This window comes from Polyodon spathula, chromosome 3 (assembly GCF_017654505.1).
Source record: "Polyodon spathula isolate WHYD16114869_AA chromosome 3, ASM1765450v1, whole genome shotgun sequence".
NCBI classification, from domain to species: Eukaryota; Metazoa; Chordata; class Actinopteri; order Acipenseriformes; family Polyodontidae; genus Polyodon; species Polyodon spathula.
The window spans coordinates 97,002,429-97,029,483 of NC_054536.1; the positions used below are offsets into that span (position 1 = coordinate 97,002,429).

The 27,055-nt window shown below is 39.2% G+C and overlaps 1 protein-coding gene across 1 annotated transcript; it reads right to left on the bottom strand.

Annotated features, from left to right (window-relative positions):
• Positions 1–236: 236 nt before the first annotated feature.
• Positions 237–20,778, bottom strand: LOC121313708 (diacylglycerol O-acyltransferase 1-like). Its single transcript, XM_041246527.1, has 17 exons — positions 20,445–20,778; positions 18,211–18,298; positions 17,454–17,494; positions 15,824–15,909; positions 15,325–15,377; positions 12,000–12,105; positions 11,299–11,427; positions 10,472–10,546; positions 10,274–10,377; positions 10,038–10,076; positions 9,860–9,901; positions 9,593–9,637; positions 8,663–8,775; positions 7,743–7,808; positions 7,325–7,412; positions 4,892–4,954; positions 237–2,503 (listed from the first exon to the last, which is right to left on the bottom strand). The coding sequence occupies exons 1-17, from the start codon at positions 20,651–20,653 to the stop codon at positions 2,342–2,344; spliced, it is 1,509 nt and encodes a 502-aa protein (XP_041102461.1). The 5' UTR covers positions 20,654–20,778; the 3' UTR covers positions 237–2,341.
• Positions 20,779–27,055: the final 6,277 nt, after the last annotated feature.

The window sequence follows — 27,055 nt, forward strand, 5'->3', positions numbered from 1 at the left end:
GCACCCCTTAGATTTGGTAATATCTGACCATTCTTCAATCTTCACTTACACCGTCCAGGGTTATTGCAGGCAACCATTTATTGATTTCATTGCATTGTTTATACAGTGTTAAGCACGCCGTATATTTTGGTCAAACCCAGCTGTTTGGATTTTGTTACATGATGCAAAAGTACGGATCTGCACACAAAGAAATACGTTACATTGTTCTAGTTAATTCATATTTATTCGCTAAAAACAGAGAACAAAAATAACAGACATGTTTAAAAGAAAGCAAACAATCATGGTTGGATACTGGTGTGTCCAATTAACAATCAAATCATTTCAGGGAAAGACATAATTGATCAGAGCAATGATTTAAAATGCCAGTGTATTATATCTTTCACATTAATCAACCCAAAAAGGAAGTTCAATCAAACTCTTGATTCATACCATTAGGTGTCATTGTGTTTAGGGTTTGTATCCAGAAAGATTCCCGTTCTAAGAGTCTCTTCTACCAACTGATACTTTTTCAATACCCACACATCTTAAGGAATCTGGATATAGAGCCGAACTGGGATTCTTTAGAAAATGCAAAAAAAATTGTTCAGATCTGCATCTCAGAGCCCTTCGTTGGAAGCAGTTTGCAGTAATGCAGCCTGTTCTGTACATTTCTGCTCTTGCATTAGTTTTTTGCACTTACTTTTTATTACATTCATAGGTTTTAATACTTTTTTTTATTAGTGTAATGCCTGTCTTAATAAAGATTTTGAACCGCACACAAGCTTTTTTGTACTGATTACTGTACTAGTGATTGGGGGGCACTTTGAAATTCAGGTTACTGTGAGGGAGTTTATACCGTCAATCACTTACTGCAGGTGAATCACGTTAACACAAAGGCACCCGTTCTAAGCGGTGGCGACTGAATTCACATTTCATTCTGACCTCCTGGAAATGCAAAACCATCTTAGCGACTCAATGTTGACTTCTGCATGCATGTATGTATTGCCATCACTTTGGCGATTTCACATTGTATGATGTGGAAGATACTTGTGCGTTACTTTCATTCGTTTGTGGAAAACCAAGTGTCTTATCCACAATGACAAAAAACTCTGAACAGTCTACAGTGTTGTGTGTTTCTGTTCCTCACTCATACTCTACAGCAAATTCAAGTACAGGAGACCCAATTGTGTACTGGACCGGACCCGACAGATTGTTTGGAATACTGATTATAACTCTGTATCATAATAATAAATTTAAAAAAATGTAAAAACCTTGCCTAGTGTTTGTTTTATGGTTTTTATTCCCAGTTTATAGTCACTCAAAATCAGTAATAAACATTTAAAAAAACAATAGTTGTAAATGATTTACATCTTCTCGTGAAGTATGATCATTTCTACAGCTGTATCAGCAAGTATTTCACCTGATATTCTTGTTTGGATTAAAGGTCAGTTCTTACTAACAAGGGTTCTTATTAGAGAGACACTACTGTAAACCATACCTTGAAGTGTACCAGACTTACATTTTTAGATGGAATATTGTGGTGAATATTCTTAGCCATTCTGTCAGAATAAAACCACTGAGGTCATCACAACTTTCTTGGGGTAATAATGTACAAGAAAACAAGTAAAGGCTGGTAATTAACAAGATGCACATTTCCAGTGTCGGGCACCAGAATGTGAAGTGGATGACAGTATTCACACCAATCAAACCTGCCAGCAACCAGCATTCCTGCAACAACAATTATCAAAGGAACGCTGGTGTCAGTACTGCCAGCTTTCCACTTTAGGTACAGTATACCACACATATACAGACTCCCCACATCCTTTATGGATATGTTCCTCCATCCTGAGACTGCATTTCAAAAGGCAGTGTTTTAAACTATATAAAAAGAAACAGATTCATGTGTAGAAAGTTCTAAGCTTTAACAAGGGCACTTATCATTTCAATCAAAGTAGTAAAAATAACCAAAAAAAACCCCCATAAAAATACAGACAGACGCACCAACAGCTTGCTTTGGCTCGGAAGTGTTTACAGCACGACAGAAGTAAATCAAACAGGAAAGTCATGAAAAACTCTAACTGCCATCTTCTAGTGCTTATTTCCACATGAACAGGGTCACATTCAAGAGAACCATTTGCTGAGACATGAGGACTTCCCAACTATCCATCTCAACAAATATGTACCCACTGTGTTCCATTGATGCTAATCTTTGAAAGGATGGCATGTTTACACCAAAAATATCCATGGTGATTTACCCCCCCCCCCTCCCCCCGTATAAAATAGAAAATATACAAAAGCATTATTGTTCTTGCACCCATGTTCCGAGTCCTTAACCCCTATTTCTCTTTCCTATTTATGGCTCTCAAGCCATTCCTGCCGCTGGGGTTTCCTCGTAGTTCAGGATGTAGTAGTCATGAACATACATCAGCACTGCGATAGGTTGCCCGATGATGAGGGAAATCCAGACTGCAGCATTGCCATAGTTGCCTCTCAGAAACCTGCCCACAAACCAGGCCAGGGGAACCTGTAATGCATAGGGAAAAAGTCAGTCAAGCAATCAATATTATCGGATCAGACACAATGCCCTGAACAAGAACTGATCAATATGCAATAAAGTACTAAACAATGTTAAAAACAACACCTACAAGATTTTGAAAATGAGTGATTTGTGGTACCAGCAGTCAGCCTCTCTGAGTAGTTCTCATTGCTGCCTACTGGCTGTCACTGCTGGAGCCTTTACCATGTTATGACACAGCACCTGGGTTGATTGCAGCCAGAGAGCTCAGGAGAGAGGCAGTGATAAGCTGGTCATTAAGGTTAATATATACTGTACTGCACAGCTGGTATTCTCTGAAATCAGTCTCATACTAATAATAGACCAAACTGCACCGAAACAGACAGTCACCAATAAGCTGCAATGCAGACTGCTGTGTACACTTCCAACTAGTGCTTCAACTGAATGGACCTACAATAAAGTCACCTAAACATGGGCAAACATCTTTAACAACATGTATGGCAAATCTCAACAGGAATACCCTGCAGTACATTGGCAAGTACTGTTTGTAAACAATTCTGCATAATGAAGCAATACTAGAACTACAGTAACAATAAAGGTCTCCACACACCGGACGCAATGCAACACGCGTATGTGATCTTGTAATTTATGACGTCACAGAAACCCTAGATGGAAGTATTATCCTGTAACCCACTGACAGATTTTATATTTATATATATATATATATATATATATATATATATATATATATATATATATATATATATATATATATATATATATATATATATATATATATATATATATGTGTGTGTGTGTGTGTGTGTGTGTGTGTGTGTGTGTGTGTGTATTGTATAGGTGTATATAACAAGCAATTTTAATTAAACACAGTGGACCTGACATTAAATTACAGGGAGGTATTATAATAATTATTAAATTTTAATATTAATTTTTATAGCGCAATTTATACAGCACATCTCAAAGCGCTTGTTACAGTTTAAAATACACAGTTATATTAAAAATGAACATGAAGCAGCTTACACATTAAAACAAGGACACACAAGTTTAGCCCAGAAACTGAGGACACACAGCAGCAGTACTGTACAACACAAACAGTCAGCCCTATACAGATATCTTAAATCATGTTTTAGTATTTTTAGAATAACATGTGTTTTTAGTTGATTTTTAGAAATATCAACAGTATTAGAGTCATGTATAAAAATGGTGGACATGGTTGCCTATAATTATGGCTAGCATGGCTGCAAGAGGAGACCTCAGTGACTTTGAAATAAGGGTGATTGTTGGGGTGCGTTTGGCAGGCGCTTCAGTGACCAGGACAGCTCAACTTGCTGATGTTTCATGAGCAACGGTGTCTAAGGTGATGTCGGCATGGAATTCCAAGGGAAAGACATCATCAGCAAAGGGCAACAGTGGGCAGAAGTGCATACTATAGGATCATGATATCAGTGCATTAATTCGAAGTGCAAGGCAAAACAGGCGAGCAACCTCAGATCAATTGACTGCAAATTTCAACCTGGGGCACGAGCAGCCAATTTCATCAAAAACGGTCCGCCGAGAACTCCACAGAGTGGGATACCATAGTCAGGTTGCAGTGCACAAACTGCTCATCACACCTGGCAATGCATGATTGTGAGTCCAGTGGTGCAAACAGCACAGGCAACAGACTACCGAGCAGTGGAGAAATGTGATATGGTCAGATGAATCATCCTTCACCATGTTCTCAACAAATGGACGCGTGCACGTGTGCCGCCAATCTAAAGAACTCCTCAGCCCTGAGTGCCTGGTTCCAACAGTGAAGGGTTCTGGTGGTTCCATAATGTTGTGGGGAGCATTTTCCAGACATGGTTTGGGTGCACTCATTCCCTTAGAAGGCAAAGTCAATGCTAATCAAGCTACTGAGTGATCACCTTCAACCCCATGTTGCAGCATTTCTTCCAGGATGACAATACCTCCTTCCACAGAGCACAGTTGGTTTGATGAGCACGACATTGATGTAATCTATATGTCATGGCCTTCTCAGTCACCAGATCTGAACCCAATCGAGCATTTATGGGATATTCTGGAACAACGCCTGAAACATACAGACACACCAATAGTGCGGGTTGTTTTGACGCATATAAATAATGTTGTTTGTTTGTTTATTTATTTTTTTATAAGGGGGTGTGCGAAATTTACCATGACTTCGCCACTGGTGTGAAAGGTAGTGTCGCAGTGAAAATAAGATTTTATCACCAGACAAATTGCATCGTGTGTGGAGACCTTAACATTTCTAGCAAACCTGTTCAAAAAAAGGTTAAAAAATGAAAACAGACAGCTTTAATGTTAAAAAACCGCATGCAAAGGGTTAACGTGGGCATGAAATCAGACAGTGCCTACCTGAGATATCATGCCCATGAACGCCCATGGTCGGAACATCTTCAGGGGAACACTGACCAAATACTGAAAAAGAAAGCTCTCCTTTAAGGTTCAGTCCTATGTGGGGATTAGAATTTTTTGCAGTGTTATTCTAAGGTATTGAATAGTTTGCTCTGCATTCTGCAGTGTCATTCTAAGGTGTTTGAACAGTTTGCCCTGCATTCTGCAGTGTTATTCTACGGTGTTTGAATAGTTTGCCCTGCATTCTGCAGTGTTATTCTAAGGTGTTTGAATAGTTTGCCCTGCATTCTGCAGTGTTATTCTAAGGTGTTTGAACAGTTTGCCCTGCATTCTGCAGTGTTATTCTAAGGTATTGAATAGTGTATCCTGCATTCTGCAGTGTTATTCTAAGGTATTGAATAGTGTGTCCTGCATTCTGCAGTGTTATTCTAAGGTAATGAATAGTGTGTCCTGCATTCTGCAGTGTTATTCTAAGGTATTGAATAGTTTGCTCTGCATTCTGCAGTGTTATTCTAAGGTATTGAATAGTTTGCTCTGCATTCTGCAGTGTTATTCTAAGGTATTGAATAGTTTGCTCTGCATTCTGCAGTGTTATTCTAAGGTATTGAATAGTTTGCCCTGCATTCTGCAGTGTTATTCTAAGGTATTGAATAGTGTGTCCTGCATTCTGCAGTGTTATTCTAAGGTATTGAATAGTGTGCTCTGCATTCTGCAGTGTTATTCTAAGGTATTGAATAGTTTGCTCTGCATTCTGCAGTGTTATTCTAAGGTATTGAATAGTGTGTCCTGCATTCTGCAGTGTTATTCTAAGGTATTGAATAGTGTGTAGTCCTGCATTCTGCAGTGTTATTCTAAGGTAATGAATAGTGTGTCCTGCATTCTGCAGTGTTATTCTAAGGTATTGAATAGTGTGCCCTGCATTCTGCAGTGTTATTCTAAGGTATTGAATTTGAAGTGTTATTCTAGTTTGAATAGTTTGCCTGCATTCTGCAGTGTTATTCTAAGGTATTGAATAGTGTGTCCTGCATTCTGCAGTGTTATTCTAAGGTATTGAATAGTGTGCTCTGCATTCTGCAGTGTTATTCTAAGGTGTTTGAACAGTTTGCCCTGCATTCTGCAGTTTTATTCTAAGGTAATGAATAGTGTGTTCTGCAGTGTTATTCCTGCATTCTGCAGTGTTATTCTAAGGTATTGAATAGTGTGCTCTGCATTCTGCAGTGTTATTCTAAGGTGTTTGAACAGTTTGCCCTGCATTCTGCAGTGTTATTTTAAGGTATTGAATAGTGTATCCTGCATTCTGCAGTGTTATTCTAAGGTATTGAATAGTGTGCTCTGCATTCTGCAGTGTTATTCTAAGGTATTGAATAGTGTGCAGTTTGCCCTGCATTCTGCAGTGTTATTCTAAGGTAATGAATAGTGTATCCTGCATTCTGCAGTGTTATTCTAAGGTAATGAATAGTGTGTCCTGCATTCTGCAGTGTTATTCTAAGGTATTGAATAGTGTGTCCTGCATTCTGCAGTGTTATTCTAAGGTAATGAATAGTGTGCTTCCTGCATTCTGCAGTGTTATTCTAAGGTATTGAATAGTGTGTCCTGCATTCTGCAGTGTTATTCTAAGGTAATGAATAGTGTGCTCTGCATTCTGCAGTGTTATTCTAAGGTATTGAATAGTGTGTCCTGCATTCTGCAGTGTTATTCTAAGGTAATGAATAGTGTGTCCTGCATTCTGCAGTGTTATTCTAAGGTAATGAATAGTGTGCTCTGCATTCTGCAGTGTTATTCTAAGGTATTGAATAGGTATTGAATAGTTTGCTCTGCATTCTGCAGTGTTATTCTAAGGTATTGAATAGTGTGCTCTGCATTCTGCAGTGTTATTCTAAGGTAATGAATAGTGTGGTCTCTGCATTCTGCAGTGTTATTCTAAGGTATTGAATAGTGTGCTCTGCATTCTGCAGTGTTATTCTAAGGTATTGAATAGTTTGCCCTGCATTCTGCAGTGTTATTCTAAGGTATTGAACAGTTTGCCCTGCATTCTGCAGTGTTATTCTAAGGTAATGAATAGTGTATCCTGCATTCTGCAGTGTTATTCTAAGGTATTGAATAGTTTGCTCTGCATTCTGCAGTGTTATTCTAAGGTATTGAATAGTGTGCTCTGCATTCTGCAGTGTTATTCTAAGGTATTGAATAGTGTGCTCTGCATTCTGCAGTGTTATTCTAAGGTATTGAATAGTGTGCTCTGCATTCTGCAGTGTTATTCTAACGTATTGAATAGTTTGCCCTGCATTCTGCAGTGTTATATGCACATGTACGTTTATTTCACTTTCTTTTCAGTTCAATAAAGGGGTGTGATTAGGGCCGCAATAAAGGGGTGTGATTAGGGCCACAATAAAGGGGTGTGATTAGGGGCTGTTGAATATTTGTATGTATCCTCACCTCGTGAAAGAAAGCTGAAGCCAGGAAAACTGCTGTCTGTGCTGCCCATTTACTCGTGCCTCTCTTCAGAATAGGCTTGTAGAAGTGTCTTCACAACAAAACAAAAACATTCATGACACAATAAACAACTGTATTTCTATATGTAGATCCAATGTGTATCCATACACTACGACTCGGTAGCATTAGCCTCCTCAGTCCTGAGACCAGGTTAGTTTGTTAAGAGAAAACAAAATTTAGCTGTGAAACGCATTATTTGCTTTACATGAGACCACATTGAGAGAAATGTTTGTTTACTGAACAAAAGGACAGAAGAGGTTACGATTAGCCACATAATAACTATTTAAGCAAATTCGCTTCGGCTAGGAAGCGAGGCTGGCGGCTCAGGGTTGCAGATGAGCTGGGATTAGTTCAGACTCACCTAATGCACCACTTGTGGACGGGAATATTCCAGTTCTGCCAGAAGTAGGTAACAGTTTCTGAGTTCCTGGGGAAAAAAAAAAAAAAGTACATTTTAAATATAATTCATTTTTGTTTGGATGTATACAAAAGGTTTAAATTATTACAAAATGTATTTTAGGATGTTGTTTCAGATAAAAGTCCTTCAGCTGTGTAGACTATATCTATCTATAAACAAACAACAAAAATAACTTCTTTAAATGTTGTTTTTGTTTAATATTCTAGTGTGCATGGCATTTAAATCTTTATACACACACACACACACACATCAGTTATAGCATCACGTGGGGACGTGTAACGCTATATTTTTTGGAACCCCGCTACTTCAATACGATTACATGTGAATGAAGACAGGAAACATGCGTGTGATGAAGACAGGCGTGATGGAACAGCTCTCACTACCCCACCTGGTAAAGAAAAGCCAGGTGACTTACTGGACCCCATATTAGCCAAACTGAATACAATAGCTGGTTTAAACCATTAAAGTACAGAAAATATTTTTCTTCTAAACAAAATAAATACATAAATTCAGAACACAAGCTGTATTCATGTAATTTGATCAACTACATTTACACCTCACTTTCACAGTTAACAACATTAATGTAAGTTATCATAACAACACAGTAAAGAGGATTTTACTAACAGGTTAAAAAAGCTCCAAAAATTACAAAGCAGCCTAATGGCACTTAATGGGTTGAGAGGTGCACGACAGGGCAGTGACAGCTGTAGGGTGTTCAGGGTTAAAGTAGACCCCACACTCTTTAGGTAACCCTTTGACCACATACATCAGTCTTCAAACAGCACTGCAGGCATCTGGGGCTGGTGCAGTAACAAGCCTTAGAGACAAGAGGGGCAGTAGTGTGCTGCTGCTGCAGTACCTACCACCAGTCTCTGTAGAACTCCCTGTCTCCAAACTGCATGAGCTCAGCCACGAAATTCATTGACGAGTGGAAAAACCAATAGAAGAACATCAGCCAGATTAAGTGATTGGGGACCTGGTAAAGAAAAGCCTATGCTTTTTAAACTAACAAAACACAAAATTCAGCAGCTACAACAAACATATTTGCAATAAAAACTCTGCTGTAAACTGCAACTACCCACTTCCACTGAAACTGAGTGACAATACGACCCCTCTGCAGCGTACTCGGAGGTCTAATGTACATAGGTGAGCCTCCACTCTAGGGTGCAACGATACTCACTCTGCTAATTGCCTTTAAGAAGCATTAAATAAATCCATTCATTAATGTGTGGATTTCAAAGCAAGAAAAGCTGTCCTTCCCTCCCCTTTACAGTCAAGTACCCCCAGTGACAGGTAGCATCCACATGGAGTGTTATAAAAGCAGGCTGGCCAAGGCCATACACTGAGCTTTGTATGCTTACATCTTCGGTACAGCAGTAAACATGTCAGCGCCCCGGATGAGATGAAAACTTGCTTCCAGTTGGGTTTCAGAACACTCAATGCCCAAGTGAGTTGCTGTTGACGGGTACTCAATTGTAAAGATAAGGGAAGAATCGCTTTTCTTGTTTGTAAACACATTAATGAATGGATTTATTGAACAACTGCTGATAAATACTTCTTAAAAGGCAATTCGAGCCATAGTGAGAGTACCAACATAGCATGAGAAAATATTCAATAAAAACAAATAAATAAAATCTAAACTGTCAGTTTTTCAATACGATCCTGTTGTCACACGTACAACATATAACAGGCAATAAGCAAACCCAGCTAAGCTCACAGCTACTTTCCTTTGCTGTTTATATGATCAAGAGGTACTCCAGTTTTTTTTTATTTTTTTTATCTGCAATACTTACAGCAAGCTTCAAGAGACGCTCTATAAGCCTTGAATAATTCATGTCCTAAAGAAGAAATGACAATATATTTCAATGAGGACTGGATAGCAACTCTTATTAATTACTATGATCCAAGAATATATATATTATATATGATATATATTTAAATCATTATATATATAGGATGTAAAATGTGTTGTGGGGTGCACACACACACATATATATAAATAACATTTCAGGTTCTAATACAAGTATAAAAACATTAATTAGACTTAAGTTACTGCTTACCTTAAATGGCTTCCTAGAATTTTGAATTGTTGGAACCATCCACTGAAATAAAGAAATACAAAATAGAAAATTGATAGATTCAAATAGTCATACACACAGAAAGCCTAGCATAAGCCCACAGGGCTAGTCTGGACACAGTACATCTCCACAAGCTTGTGTTCAGCCTACACAGACATACCTGTTGTATTAATCCCACCAGCAGCTGTATAAAGAAAAGCTGAAAAAAAACAAGAGGAGAAAACCTTACTTTTAAACGTGCCACAAAAATACACAGCATTGTAGCCATAACCAGAACAGCCAAGCAGACTTCACTGCTAACTTCTGTGGATTAAATCGGCTATTCTATAAATACGGTTATGGTTTGCAAGGTCTTATGATGGCAGTACAGTAGTGTCTTTATTCTATGGAACTCACCATCTCAAAAAGCCTCCGTAGCAGAAAGCGCTTGCGTATGCGAGGGGACCGAGGAAAACTGAGCTCATAGCAGAGAGTTGGCGCAAACACAAAGTAATATAAATCTGGACAAGAGAGAAAGAGAATCGTTGAAGGTGGGAAGTACTTTCTGCATGAAGCTCTTCTGGTTGCAGTGTGTTTTAGGGTTTTCACTCTTACCTCTGTGTTTGAGGTTTCCTGGATACGTCACGTGGGCCTGTACTGCATCACCATTAGCTTTGTGGGCCGTGGGGACTGGGGAAAATACAAGTACAAAGAAGTAGGCCTGACAGACAACTAAGTTATCACAACTGCAGACTCTAGATACAATAAAAATATAAGTGTGACATACATACACCCTAAAGATACATTCTATGCGGTCTCTGTACAGCCTGGCAAAACCATTTCTGCTCACAATATTACTGCAGAACCAATCAACAGCAGTTTTACCAAACTCCAGAGATAAAACAGGCCACACAATGCATTGTGGGAGGGAGTTCAGGGTTCAAGGATAACCATGCAGGTCTCATGGGACAAATTCAGCTCTAGGACAGTACAGTCAAGGTTGCAAAGTCCTTTATGAATCTGGCAGAGAGAAAAGGAGGTAATGAGAACAGAGACTGCTTTTTCCTCCAAGGCCAGCAGTTGAAAGTAATTGCTGCATTGGCAAGTTTAAAGAAAATAAGCTGAAAAAACACAGTACATGTTCTATTTTGTATCTACAGCCATGCCAAATCTCTGTTGTGAAGGGAAAGCTAAATGCTAGTGCCTGCTGCTACCTTCTTTGATTTAGCAGCATCAGCAAGTTGTTTACAAATTCAATGATACAGTACATGTAATTAGGTCTTGCTGTTTAATTGTCATACCAAAAAAAAAAAAAAAAAAAAAAACTATTGAAAGACTCAACACACAATCTCCAACATTTGAAAAACAGATGTTTAAATCACAGTTGAACACAGACTAAAGGAAGGCAGGGCAGTGTAGATGTGAATGTGCAGCACACTTACATGACTGTGATCGGGCCAGAGTGCGAGCTTTAGCATGTCTGATTTCTCTGCACCACTTATTCACATCTTTGTAGGAGTACAGCTTGAGGAACAGGATGGTGTAGACTGCCAGTGCAAACACACCGCCAACTGTGTTCACATACAAAGAAAGAAAAATGAGCACATGCAGCAGCAAGTGGAATGTTGAGCTGTCATATTCAATTGTGTGGTTACCTGGCACCCTAGCATTTTACTTCAGTAAATCACATGTGTTTATGTAACAGTAAAAACCTGCATTATGCTGGGTTCCATACAATTTATCACTGAAATACCCTACTTTCCAGTTATACCACGATCTAGCTCAAACACTGCACTACACCAATTGCAGGCTAGTGCCAAAGTCGTGTAACAAGGCAAAAGGGCAATTCAATTAGCGGTTTTTAATAAAACACAAAGCTCTAATTCTTCTAGATTGCAATGTATAGTGGTAACAACGGCAATTAAAAAAACATGCACTGTTAGAAGGACGCTAGCTTTCAACCGTTTTCATTACGGGGTCAAAGTACTGGAGGAGGTCTTAACATGGTCCAATTACAATTTCACACACACACACACACACCCAACCCGAGGGGACAGATTGCACTAGGAAATAATACAAGCTACCATTATAGTATCTGCTGGTTTCACACATTTAGACAGCCCACATTGTGAATCAGGTTTACCTGGAGTCATGGAATTGACCATCAATACAACAGCCACAGGGAAGCAGAGGATCATGGAGAGGTTGAAGAAGTGAAGCAAAAAACCAACCCTCTCTGAGACAAAACCCTTTGGGAGAGCAAAAATAACCACGAATGAGTGCAACACATTAGTGTGCTGTATCAGTGTCATATTAACTCTATAAATCACTCGTAGAACAGAACCGAAAGAATATATCTGTTACTCAAACGAAGATGCTCTAGGATTCTAAAATGTTACATTGCAAACATGTTGCATAACTCACACAGTTGACAAAACATGATTAATTTGCAGAGAGCAAGAATAAACAAAGCATTCGCAATGGTACAATCGGAAAATAAGTTTTCAATCCGGTTAGTCAAAGGACTTTGTTTCAACATGAAATCATAAGGAAGAGGCACCCTAACCGAGGAGCTAAATCAGGGGTTGCTAAATATGGCCCACGATGGCCTTGTCTGCGGCCCTCATCAAAACATTCCTGAGAGTTTCCTATATTTTCTTGTAATGAAAAAACAAGTTAATATTCCTCTCAATATCAGTACAATCAGCACACATTGCAGCAACGTACTACTGTAGCTTTAAGAACACGAAAACAAGACACACGTGCAGAGGGGTGAGGGAATTCGCCGATTACTGTTCCAAATGATCAATGAAAAAACAAGACACACGTGCAGAGGGGTGAGGGAATTCGCCGATTACTGTTCCAAATGATCAATGAAAAAACAAAACACACGTGCAGAGGGGTGAGGGAATTCGCCGATTACTGTTCCAAATGATCAATGAAAAAACAAGACACACGTGCAGAGGGGTGAGGGAATTCGCCGATTACTGTTCCAAATGATCAATGAAAAAACAAAACACACGTGCAGAGGGGTGAGGGAATTCGCCGATTACTGTTCCAAATGATCAATGAAAAAACAAGACACACGTGCAGAGGGGTGAGGGAATTCGCCGATTACTGTTCCAAATGATCAATGAAAAAACAAAACACACGTGCAGAGGGGTGAGGGAATTCGCCGATTACTGTTCCAAATGATCAATGAAAAAACAAGACACACGTGCAGAGGGGCGAGGTAAAGGTGTACGTCTTGGGACTGTATATAAAGGGATGTTATACTTTTCACTACAATACTTGGAACCCTGGACATATATTCCCTACAATATTTAAAGGTGTACGTCTTGGGACTGTATATAAAGGGATGTTATATTTATTGCACATATTGGCGTTTAATTAAAGATGCATTTTATTATGCGGCCCACCACCCCGTGTCCCATCTGTTAAGCGGCCCTCCTTGAACAAAACTTTGGGAACCCCTGAGCTAAATGGTCCTTTCATCTTCAATTTAAGACCAGTTTACAATCATAACCTGGGCTTTGCAGTGCGAAGTTTAACTGCAGTTCTTAAGTCCACTCTAAAATTACATTACTTTGTATTACTCTTTATGGCAACAAGTGTACTGCGCAGCTGTGTTCACTGCAGATGTGTTCAATGTACTGCGCAGCTGTGTTCACTGCAGATGTGTTCAATGTACTGCGCAGCTGTATTCACTGCAGATGTGTTCAATGTACTGCGCAGCTGTATTCACTGCAGATGTGTTCAATGTACTGCGCAGCTGTGTTCACTGCAGCTGTGTTCAATGTACTGCGCAGCTGTGTTCAATGTACTGCAGCTGTGTTCAATGTACTGCGCAGCTGTGTTCACTGCAGATGTGTTCAATGTACTGCGCAGCTGTGTTCAATGTACTGCGCAGCTGTGTTCACTGCAGCTGTGTTCAATGTACTGCGCAGCTGTGTTCAATTGTAATGTACTGCGCAGCTGTGTTCACTGCAGATGTGTTCAATGTACTGCGCAGCTGTATTCACTGCAGATGTGTTCAATGTACTGCGCAGCTGTGTTCACTGCAGATGTGTTCAATGTACTGCGCAGCTGTGTTCACTGCAGCTGTGTTCAATGTACTGCGCAGCTGTGTTCACTGCAGATGTGTTCAATGTACTGCGCAGCTGTGTTCAATGTACTGCGCAGCTGTGTTCACTGCAGATGTGTTCAATGTACTGCGCAGCTGTGTTCACTGCAGCTGTGTTCAATGTACTGCGCAGCTGTGTTCACTGCAGCTGTGTTCAATGTACTGCGCAGCTGTGTTCACTGCAGTTGTGTTCAATGTACTGCGCAGCTGTGTTCACTGCAGTTGTGTTCAATGTACTGCGCAGCTGTGTTCACTGCAGTTGTGTTCAATGTACTGCGCAGCTGTGTTCACTGCAGTTGTGTTCAATGTACTGCGCAGCTGTATTCACTGCAGATGTGTTCAATGTACTGCGCAGCTGTGTTCACTGCAGCTGTGTTCAATGTACTGCGCAGCTGTGTTCACTGCAGATGTGTTCATTACTGCGCAGCTGTGTTCAGCGCAGCTGTGTTCAATGTACTGCGCAGCTGTGTTCACTGCAGTGTGTTCACTGCGCAGCTGTGTTCACTGTACTGTGTGTTCAATGTACTGCGCAGCTGTATTCACTGCAGCTGTGTTCAATGTACTGCGCAGCTGTGTTCACTGCAGATGTGTTCAATGTACTGCGCAGCTGTGTTCAATGTACTGCGCAGCTGTGTTCACTGCAGCTGTGTTCAATGTACTGCGCAGCTGTGTTCAATGTACTGCGCAGCTGTGTTCATTTTTTAAAAATACACTTTATTTTAACCAATAACCAAATAACAGAAATATCAAAAACATATTCAAAAATCAGATATACAATGTAATTAACTTATCACTCTAAAATGTAAAGAAAGCACCTTAAAATCACAAAAACAAAGACAATTCCAGTGTTTCCTCCTCAAGTACACATACAACTCCACCCACACACCAAGTGCATTTAAAACTGTCCAGGTCGTGCATCGTTGAATAAATATTAAAATCGACTTGAACTCTGGCTAAAACAGTGCTCTAAAAATATCAAGGATGTCAGAAGCTACAGTCCTATCCACCTTGTGTTTCCTGCTTTTTAAATTGGCAATTTAGATTGCCCCAGTATAAAATCTGGATGGATGAATGGACGGATTTTCTTTTAAATGAGCTGTTCCTAAGTGCAATGTTCAATATTTGTATACACTCAAGTACAGTAATACATCTCGTATCTGTTTGTATACATTCAAGTACAGTAATCTGTTGCGTATCTGTTTGTATACATGCACACTCACAGGAGCAGCTGTTCATCAGATCAGATTTGTAACAATCCAAGGCATTCATTTATTTATTTGCGTTGCCTGTGATCTACTGCATGGCATGAGAACATTAGGGACATGTGTATGCTGAGAATACTCACCACTGACAGTTTTCTCTCTATGTACAAAGCCGCTAGTATAAATACATTGGACACTGGGAAAAAAAAAAAAAAAACAACAAGTAAGAGCACATGATTTTTAAATTAAAAACGGAAGGCTGGCAACCTACATAATACGAAAAAATGTGAGTGTGTTTCAAATTTTAGAAGCTTTGCTCCTCTATTCTCAAACTGGAACTGCATCCCGTGCAGCAGTACATTTCAGCAGGCAGAGATGAGCTTTATTATTATGAATACTTATTTCAGAGAAGACTGCACAACCAATACATTAATGAATGTGTGTCTTAAAAAGAAACTGGTCAGCAAGGGTATTTAACAAATATTCACTGATGTATAGTACCAGGCACAGTTGTTAAAGAGTAGTAAAGGGAAACACGGGTATTCAATGAACATGAGGGTCAACACTCTGGTTTGGAAATCTGTTTGACTGCAATAATGCCTCCCCCTCCCCCCTCCTCCAAAAGGACGCCAGAATGCATACCAATAACAAGGCACATGGCAGGCCAGCTATATGGGTCCTTTAGGAAGAGTGAAATCACTTGGATTGGATCCACCAATATGCCATACCTGTAATAGAGAATAATGTGTAACAGTGTGCATGTTCAAGGTTAGACAGGACTGACTCTCAATACCGCTGTACGTGATTCTGATCAGGGTTAGGGTGATACCCTTTTTGATTTTCTACTTGTTCAATGCTCTTTTCACTTTATACGGTTCTTTTTCCCCAGCTTTATTACAAGCATCAGAATAGCTTGCTAAGTTCTTATGGGTCTGGGGTAGAAGGGGCATGACTTCCCTTGAAATCTCAACGCATACGTACAGCAGCATCTCGGCAGATTTGCAGCTATGCAAACTGAGCTTGGAGACCAGTGAATTCCAGCCATGTCACAAGAAAGTCTAAAGTGTTGCAAAGCTTCTGCCCATGTCTTACATTACGCTTTTGTTTGCATGAACCCTGGGAACCCCAGTGTAAATAGTCACAATGCTGAAACATCCGTCTATTGCTCGGTAGACAATTACAGCCCCACCCAGCATTGTCCCCTTATTTACTTGTGTGCAGGTGTTTTTGGGCGGGTGAAGGGTGTGCTCCCTCCAAGATTACCATCTTTACAAGGGGTAAGAAATTGGAGACTACTACATTTATAAAAGAGAAAAAAACAAAAACAAAGCAAGCATACGTTACATGCTCCAAGGCTTTTAAAGCCAACAACAACTGATCCTAATACCACCAATCTAAAATGTATAAATTGAGTATATTGCTGACTTCTGTTTCACTGTATTTTTTTGTATTATGTTTATTAATGTAAATAACTGGGGTCAATTAATCACCACCAGAACATTTCTATCCAGATAAATGGAAGTAGTTTAGATTAGCCGCTGTTCAGATCATTAAAAGTTGCTTTTAGGCTCTTAAAATAACGCAACGATATGTTTAGCTTATATGATGTGGTATATTTGCATGGCAGTGTCAGATGTATATAATTCATTACAATATGAATTCATTCTGAAATTGTCCCCTTTTTATAGATTGTACAGGCACAGAATATTATTTTGGGGGGGGGGGGGGGGGGGGGGGGGTGACTAAACTCAACAGCTATTGCATTCCTAATTTTAGAGAACATTTAGACTACAGTATTTAGCGTAATTTTTTGGCATATCCATGAAATGTTGTAGTGAAGCGAGTGTTGTTTACTAGAGCAAACACGTTTCAGCAGAGTATGATTGTAAGGTCAGGTTATTAGACTACACTGTATTGCCAACTAGCCTTGGAAACAGTGCAACATTTAGAGCCCATTATTAAAGACACAGTACTGTGGTGCTGAAGAGGAAAACACAGCACACAACACCAAGAACAAACAAGCATGACAGCAAGTGATACAATAAATAGTCTATCAGCATGATCCTCCGACAGGCCGACAGGCATTTCTTCCTTATCAGCCCCAAGAATGGCATTTACAGCATCAAGTTTCATCACAATAGATATATTGTTCTCTGCACAAACAAACTGCAAAGTGAGATGCAGGTACAGCCACCTCCACTATACCGCCATTGCAAAGGCTATGCATTGCTGTCTAGAAGAGAATGCTGTACATGACACTATCATTACTTACTTTATAAGGTTTTCTAAGAAAAGGCGTGCATTGCTCAAGACCTGGAAGAGGAAGAAAGAGAGAGAGAGAGAGAGAAGCTTCAGATAGTAGCTGTACTAATAACCCTACAGTAACAAGAGATTGGGACGTCTTTCTGCAGATACCGTACGCATTTTTATTAGGTGCAGTTGGACGCTGTACAAACAGCTGTAAAAAGCACTGCTGGAAACTGGAATCACTGTTAGAAACTTGATTGTAAAAACTGTGGAAAAAACAAAATAAATGTCTAAATTGTTGGGGTTTACATTTAGTTTGCAAATATACCTGCCCAAACACACGCAGCACACCATGTTCTTGGTCTATTACAAAAAACACCAAAGCAGGCGAATTTGTCAAGTCCTTAATAAGTTGTCTTTCTGGGTTTACGATTCCACACTTTCAAACAAATAAACACAATGCAAAGAGTGAACCTGAAGCAAGGTATTCAAACTAGGAACTAGGGAGGGGAGGGAATCTAAAGAGGTTTAGGAATTTTTGAGGCTACTGGATTCCTTAGATTATATCCTGCATGTCAAAGGTCCTACACATAATCGTGGCCATAATTTAGATCTGGTAATTTCTCGTGGTTTAGCTGTTAAGAACGTTATAACCCTAGATCTTACTATTTCTAATCATCTTGCCATTCTTTTTGAGGTGAATCTGCCAGTATTTACAAAGACTGTGGAGCGTACCTTTAGATCCCAGGTAATTCAACTGCTGCTATGAAACCTGTACTCACCAGCATGACCACACACCAGTTGAGAATACCCCTGTAGTTGCTGTAACCACTGGCTGAGCTGAGCAGGGACTCTTGCAGCCTGTGGCAGCTGGAGAGAGAGAGAGAGAGAGAGAGAGAGAGAGAGAGAGAGAGAGAGAGAGAGAGAGAGAGAGAGAGAGAGAGAGAGAGAGAGAGAGAGATGAAAAGCTGTGCTGGAGACACTTGTATAGTTGTGAGTACCTGAATGAACAACTAAACTGCAGGTGGCTGCTACAGTAAGATTGTGGAAATAATTTCCATTAGGATGTAGTACTACAGAATGGAAAAAAAAACATACAAACAGGTTTGCCATTATTCAAATGCAAACTATAAACAAAGAACACAATGTACTGTCTGATTATAGCAGATCGAGCTTTTAAGGTTGATATAACTGCTGTAAATCAAGCAGGTCATTTCTTCACTGAATACATTTGGCTAACAACCCCACTACTCCTGGGGTGGGTTTGCAAACCCAGGAGGTATACTAGTTCTTTTGACACTGCTTTTTAAAGTAAGATTATAAACATGTTTGTATCACTTTACTAGATCTCATTTAAAGGGATATTTCCTATTCTTATATTTGGCTATTTCTCAGTTGTTGGGTACTACTTATTTTTTGTTGTTTTTTATCTGTAAAGCACGTTGACGTGATTCATGGCAAAAGGTGCTATATGAAATAAAAACTGATTGATTGATTGAAAACAAAACAAAGAAAATGGTAGCACAATTAAACAGAGACTAATAATAATAATAATAAAGCTGTTATTAAAACTGCTTTCAAAGCATTAGTAACTGCTTTCCTTTAAAACACTTTGACAGTCTGTGCACCTTACAGTATATCAACTTACATCAGCTATAAAGATACTGAGGCAGACCACTTTCCTAACTTAAAACCTGACTGAAGTGAACAGGCGCTAATTTCACCAGGGGTTAAAATAATATGCCAGTGCAAACACTGCAACCTTGTGCTTGGGGTGCTCTATACTAGAACTCTGCACTAGCACTGCACTGCCTTGTTAAAACGCCCCATTTCCTGAACAGATGTCTCCTTTGAACCCTACACTTTCAACATTGCACAATATGAAAGTGTAGTGGCAGGCCGCATTATTTATTTTATTTAGCAAAAGACTTCTCACACAGCTCATACTCCTGTGTCAAAAATAAATAAATTTAAAAAAAAGCATTCCCTGAGACAAGAACTTAAAAATAACATTAAATGTGCAGGTGAATTTACAGTGACTAATAACTGTAGGGTTTTCATTTTCACAGGGACTTCCCCGCCATTGTAAAAGGCAATATGTCTTTCTCACTGCACACTATAAAATAGAGATTTAAAATACGTAAACTACTGCTAGATAGTACTAAAAAGAAAGACACTGCCATATAGGTTTGATACAAGCTCATAACTGTAAATGGTAGAGTTAAAAACACATTATCTTTAAATTCCTTAATTAAACTGCCAGTCCTGAGTTGCCATGTGTTTTCTAGGCCAGTTGCGGCGCTGTTTAGCAATGCGGTCATAAGTGACGTGCAAAATGAACAAAGTCCAGTTCCTGAGTGTGCGGCACCACCATTGGTCACCTCAACACCAGGGTTGGGTAACTAACTGTCCGGAAGTATTAATGGTAACACATGTCACGCTTTCTTTTCAACACCGTATATATGAAATGTCATACAATTATGGGAAATTGCCGCAGTCTTTCAATCAAACTTTGTATACTGGAATGTTATTTCCAGCAGTCCGAAAAGCTATGAATGAATAATGATGATGATAAAAAGTAGTGTATGTCTCAGTGACGCGTCAGTGATTTGCCCCGCACGTTACCGTTTACAAGGAAGGCTTGTAAATGGTAGTTTAAACGCCGATGTTTAAACTGCCAGCAAGTTGAGAATTTAACTTGCCACACTAACCTGCCTGCTCAATTGTAAGCCAGTGAAGAACACGGTATTTCATCTCTGAGTTAATTTTAATTGGTACAACTTGTATAGAGTAAGATGCGTAATTGCTAATATAATAATAATAATAATAATAAAAGCAATGTCAACAGAAATGTGTAAATAAAGGTCACAATCGTGTAAAAAACGTGCACACCGAACTTTTCAGCATTCCGGAATACAGAATCAAGGGGCATGCAAAGCAAAAACACAAACAAGCAAGGCTCAACTAAAGCGTGTGCATTTTATATACGGTATGCCGTTGGCGTATTCAATTTTACCGAAGTTTGTCGTACACCGGCTTCACGGTGGCTGGCGCTTGTGCTGTTTTCTCAGGGTTTGTCTTGTTAATGATTCTGTGGGTCGTGCTTTCATCTTTATTTTCTGCGCCACCAGACTTCTTGAACCCATTCGTTTTCAAACTTGACCCCCCTCCTGAAATAGGGGTTCTCCTTTTACGACTGACGGGGACGTCTAGTTTATCCCCCATTTTCTTTAAAACACTTAAAAGCTCCGCAGTTGTTATGCAAGTGTTCCCTACATGAACTCAGTCGCTTCCCATTCTATTCATGACATGAGCAGCTGCTCCCTAACAGTTTGGCAAACCCCCTCTACCAATATACAACACGTCGTCTACGTACTAGTACAGTCCGTGGCGTAAAGCCTGCCCTTTCCCCTGTGATCGTGGGAGTTGTAGTTTTAGTGTTTGCAATAAAGACGCGGAGAGCTATGGGAGTTGAAGTGCTTATGTCTGTCAAGGACACAGTAGAACAATTGTTATTTTTTTGGTCTGCGGGATTAGGTTGCATTATAGTTAGTGACCCCCCCCCCCCCCCCCCCCCCCCCCCCCCCCCCCAAACAAAACCCCCCCCCCCCCCCCCCCCCCCCCCCCCCCCCCCCCCCACTGTTTAACCCTGCAGTCCTGCATATTTTTAATAATAACCCCCCCCCCCCCACCCCCTAACAAACGTCTAAATTTTAAAATTGTCACTACTGACAAATTTGGGACGTCGGACGTATAAAAATTTATTATTAATGGCACATTGTTTAAACATAAATGTATTTACAGTATAATCGTAAATCTCGAAAAACTACTCACTTCTGAATCTTTTATAGTCATTTTTGTATTACTTTAGTATAAATACATGTTAATTTGGATTCATATGTTGTTTTTGTCTGACTTTATGTGAACGAAAAGACACACATTGCCCGTTTTGAAATATCACTGTCCTGGTCACAAAAGCAAAGTTTGTGGGGAATAATAGCCATTTTCTATACTTTTGAGGCATAAGCAATTAGGAAATAACACTTACTACCCAGGAACAAAAATTGTGTTACATAGTGTAATTTATATTATATATATATGCACTACCTCAAGCTGGGGTATATGGACTGGAGTCCCGTGAACTGACAACGTGATTTCGGAAGGTATATATTCAACATACGGCGCTAAAATAAGGTCCGGGCAGGACGGGGCTGAATAAAAAGCACAGTACCAGTGCAGCACTTTTTAATTGGAAAGCTGATACGTGAACAGAAATAATGCTAACGGTCTGCATTTTTGCTGTGTCTACAATGAAAACTTAATAAAATAACAATGCCACTGCGGTGGGCTACTTTACAGAGGCTATATATTTAGCACTTTTTGATTATGTGTTCTTCGCTGTGGGATACTGGTTGTTGTTAGATAAGTATGTATGAATGGTGAATTGCCAGCCTTTTCTATGCAGCACTGCAGACTGATTGTTTGGGTTATTTGTACATTTCACAATCATCCTTACTTTACAGATCCATTTATCTATAACTATTTTATTTCACCCACATTTTCAATACACTTCTTTGACCAGTGTGTGTGTGCAATGGCTATTTACGAACAGGAACCACAACCACCAGAAATTACATTTCCCATAATCAACTGCACGGATATGGGGCTTTCATTGGACGTTGGCAGACAACTTCTTCAAAGCGGTCAGGCACATATTTGTCCAATCAGATGCACACCTTGTCTGATCTTCAGCACCTGCCCACTAATCAGAGCAGAGAGGTGGTACTAGTTCATTCATTTTCTTTGGCAAAGGTAAGATTGAAAGACAATACCCGGTTGACAAGAAGCAGCTGTGATGTGAAAAAAAATAATGTGCTAGTGCTAGTTTATTTATGCATTAGAACATAAGAACATAAGAAAGTTTGCAAATGAGAGGAGACCATTTGGCCTACCTTGCCCATTTGGTTGTTACTAGCATATTGATCCCAGAATGTCATCAAGCAGCTTCTTGAAGGATCCCAGGGTGTCAGTTTCAACAACATTACTGGGGAGTTGGTTCCAGACCCTCACGATCTCTGTGTATAAAAGTGCCTCCTATTTTCTGTTCTGAATTCCCCTTTGTCTAATCTCCATTTGTGACCCCTGGTCCTTCTTTCTTTTTTCAGGTCGAAAAAGTCCTTTGGGTCGACATTTTTTATATCTTTTAGAACTTTGAATGCTTGAATTAGGTCGCTGCATAGTCTTCTTTGTTCAAGACTGAACAGATTCAATTCTTTTAGCCTGTCTGCATATGACATGCCTTTTCAACCTGGAATAATACTGGTCACTGTTCTTTGCACTCTTTCTAGAGCAGCAATAACATTTTTGTAGCGAGGTGACCAGAACTGAACACAATATTCTAGATGAGGTCTTACTAATGTATTGTACAGTTTTAACATTACTTCCCTTGATTTAAATTCAACACTTTTCACAATGTATCTGAGCATCTTGTTGACATTTTTTATATCTTCCCCACATTGTCTAGATGAAGACATTTCTGAGTCACAAAAACTCCTAGGTCTTTTTCATAGATTCCTTCTTTAATTTCAGTATCTCCCATATGATATTTATAATGTACATTTTTATTTCCTGCGTGCAGTACCTTACACTTTTCTCTATTAAATGTCATTTGCCATGTGTCTGCCCAGTTCTGAATCTTGTCTAGATCATTTTGAATGACCTTTGCTGCTGCAACAATGTTTGCCACTCCTACTTTTTTTGTCATCTGCGAATTTAATAAATTTGATTACTATACCAGAATCTAAATCATTGATGTAGATTAGGAATAGCAGAGGACCTAATACTGATCCCTGTGGCACTCCACTGGTTACCACACTCCATTCTGAGGTTTCTCCTCTAATCAATACTTTCTGTTTTCTACATGTTAACCACTCCCTACTCCATGTACATGTGTTTCCTTGAATCCCAACTGCGTTCAGTTTGAGAATTAATATTTTGTGCGGGACTTTGTCAAGAGCTTTCTGGAAATCTAAATAAACCATGTCATATGCTTTGCAATTATCCATTATCGATGTTGCATCCTCAAAAAAATCAAGCAAGTTAGTTAGACATGATCTCCCTTTCCTAAAACCATGTTGACTGTCTCCCAGGACCCTGTTACCATATAGGTAATTTTCCATTTTGGATCTTATTATAGTTTCCATAAGTTTGCATATAATAGAAGTCAGGCTTATTGGTCTGTAGTTACCTGGTTCAGTTTTGTTTCCCTTTTTGTGGATCAGTATTACGTTTGCAATTTTCCAGTCTGTCCGTACCATCCCTATGTCAAGAGACTATTGCATGATCTTGGTTAGCGGTTTGTAAATAACTTCTTTCATTTCTTTGAGTACTATTGGGAGGATCTCATCCGGCCCAGGGGATTTGTTTATTTTATGAGCTCCTAGTCCCTTTAACACTTCTGCCTCAGTTATGCTAAAGTTATTTAAAACTGGATAGGAACTGGATGACATGTGGGGCATGTTGTCCATATCCTCATTTGTAAAAACCTGTGAAAAGTAATCATTTAATATATTTGCTATTTTTTTTTCTTCACCTATGATTTTGCCATTTGTATCTCTTAGACACTTAACCTCCTCTTTGAATGTTCTCTTGCTGTTGTAATATTGAAAAAACATTTTGGAATTGGTTTTAGCCCCCTTAGCAATGTTCATTTCTATTTCTCTCTTGGCCTTTCTAACTTCCTTTTTGACTTGCATTTGCAGTTCCATGTACTCTTTCTGTGTACTTTCTTTTTGGTCCTTTTTTAATGCTCTATAAATTGCCTTTTTTTGCTGAATTTTTTTTTTTTAATTGATCTATAAAACCATTTTGGCAATTTAGTTTTACATTTAGGTTTGTTTACTTTAGGGATGTAATTATTTTGTGCCTCTAGTACTACATTTTTAAAAAAACAGCCATCCTTTTTCTGTGGATGTTTTCTCTATTTTACTCCAATCTACTTCTGTTAGTCTCTGTTTCATACACACCTTCATAGTTTGCTTTTCTAAAATTGTAAACCTTAGCTTTAGTCATTACTTTTGGGGTTTTAAAAAGCACTTCAAATGAGACCATGTTGTGGTCTGGGTTTGCTAGTGTTCTCTGACAACTGTTTTAGTTATACTGTCTTTGTTATTTGAAAAGACTAAATCAAGGCATGCCTCCCCTCTAGTCGGTGCCTTGACAAAATGTGTTAGGAAGCAGTCATTTGTCATTTCCACCATTTCAATTTTGACAATCGTGCTACCCACCGGGTTTTCCCATTTTATTTGGGGGAAGTTGAAATCCCCCATTAGTATGGCTTCTCCTTTGCTACACACATTTCTAATGTCATTGTATAACAGATTATTTTGCTCACCGTCTGAATCTGGCGGTCTATAGCATGCTCCTATTATTATGTCCTTTGAATTTTTGTCCGTTATTCTGACCCATATTGATTTGGCTTTATTCTCTTTGTCCAGGTTTAACACCTGGGCTTCAAGACTGTTTCTTATGTATAGCGCTACCTCTCCACATCTTCTGTCCTGCCTGTCTTTCCTATACAGTGTATACCCACAGATATTATATTCTTCCCCATCACTCTCAGACAAAGTTTCTGTAACACCTATCACATCATAGTTACATCATAGTATTGTTGTTGTGTAAACATGTTCATTGTTTGAATTATGTAGTACGTTACACTGTACCACGAGGATAACAAGTTCTAAATAATGAAAGGGAGAGGAATGAAGAATCATTGTGCTACCGGTAACGGAAAAACCAAGAAACCACAGGGAGCTGGGCACTGCTGTAGATTGGGTTTTCCTAATGTGAACGCCCTGTGATGGTTATATGCTATATTTATTTATTTATTTATTTATTTATTTTAAATGCTATATCTTGTGGCTATGTGGTCCGTATCAAAGAAAACGACTATGTGAGGCTACGTGTCACTGGTGAGGTCTTTGTATTGCTAAACCACGTTTGTGAGTGGAATTCTGATACGCCTATGTAATTATAGATTTAACCTGCAATACATGAAACCAGCAGAGCAGGTTGGCATTGTGCCTCTTGAGAAGGCAGTCAATGGATGACACCCATATGCTGTTCACACCATAAAAACCATCTTCACGTGCAACTATGTAGCTTTGTATCTCAGAAGGTGGATGTCATTGTTGGCACAGATCAGATCTATAATGGCCAGTTTTTGTTCTCGTGTCAAGAGATGACGACGTCCGCCATGGGCAGCTCTTCTTCCAATACTAAAAAAAGCAAAAACAGAAGTGAATATTGATATGCTACTGTGCAATACATATTCATATTTCTAAAACAAAGTAGGGAGCTGCGTCGGCATACAAGCTGCAAACTCTATAAATACAACAGGTTACATAAAGTAATGCTATTCACACATACCTATTCTCAATTCAGAATGTACGAATTGCAAATGCAGATGTTGATGTTAACTGTCAATAAAATAAATGACCTAATTTGGCATGATTAAGGGCATTTAACTCATGCAGATATTTTTCATTTTCCATTGTATTTGAAAAGTAGTAATTTAAGATAACTAATCTAAGTATTGAAAGTAAATAGCTATGAAAGTAAATAGCTATATATATATATTATATATATATATATATATATACACACACACACACACACACACACACACACCACACACACACACACACAGTGGTTTGCAGAAGTATTCCCCCCCCACAAAGTGGTTGGCGACGTAAGGGGGGGGTGCAAGTTTGTTGGCACCTGAACATACTGCACAACGCTTTCAAATTAGACTTTACATGTAGAATATGCACAAACTACTCCACACTGATAAAGTTAAAAAATGCATATAGAATACAAATAAGTAAGATTTACAGAGAAAAACAGATTAATCTCAGTTGTATAAGTATTCAACCCCTTTGCTACTGCAGCCATAAATCAGCTCAGGTGCAAATGATTTGTTTGAAAGGTCACAAAATTAGCTAAATGGTTTCAGCCTGTGTGTACAAAAAGTGGTTTAACGTGTAGATAATTTCTCTCAGGTATATAAAAACTTTCAAGCTGCAACTCACATAGTGATCCAACAAAGCAACCACTTTACTTTTGAAACGAGTCAGGGATAAAGTGGTAGAGAGGCACAGAGCAGGAGATTGGTACAAGAAAATTTCAAAGGCGCTGATTATCTCTCTCAGCACAGTGAAGACCATCATTAAGAAGTGGAAGATGCATCATACCACCCAGACACTACCCAGATCAGCTCACCCTCCCCAGCTGAGCAGCCAGGCAAGAAGGAAACTGGTTTGGGATGTCACTCTGAAGCCAACAATGACCTTGAGAGATCTGCAAAGTTCTGTGTCTGAGATGGGAGTCGGTGTTCACACATCAACAATAACCGGTCCCTACACACCTGTATGGATGGGTGGCAAGAAAGAAGCCATTACTAAAAAAGCCTCGTCTTAAAGGATGTATAGAGTTTGCAAAAAAGCATGTAGATGATACTGCAGATGTGGAAAAAGGTTTTTTGGTTAGACGAGACAAAAATTGAACTTTTTGGTCTAAATTCCAAGCGTTATGCCTGGCGCAAGCCAAACTGCACATCACCCAGTCAAT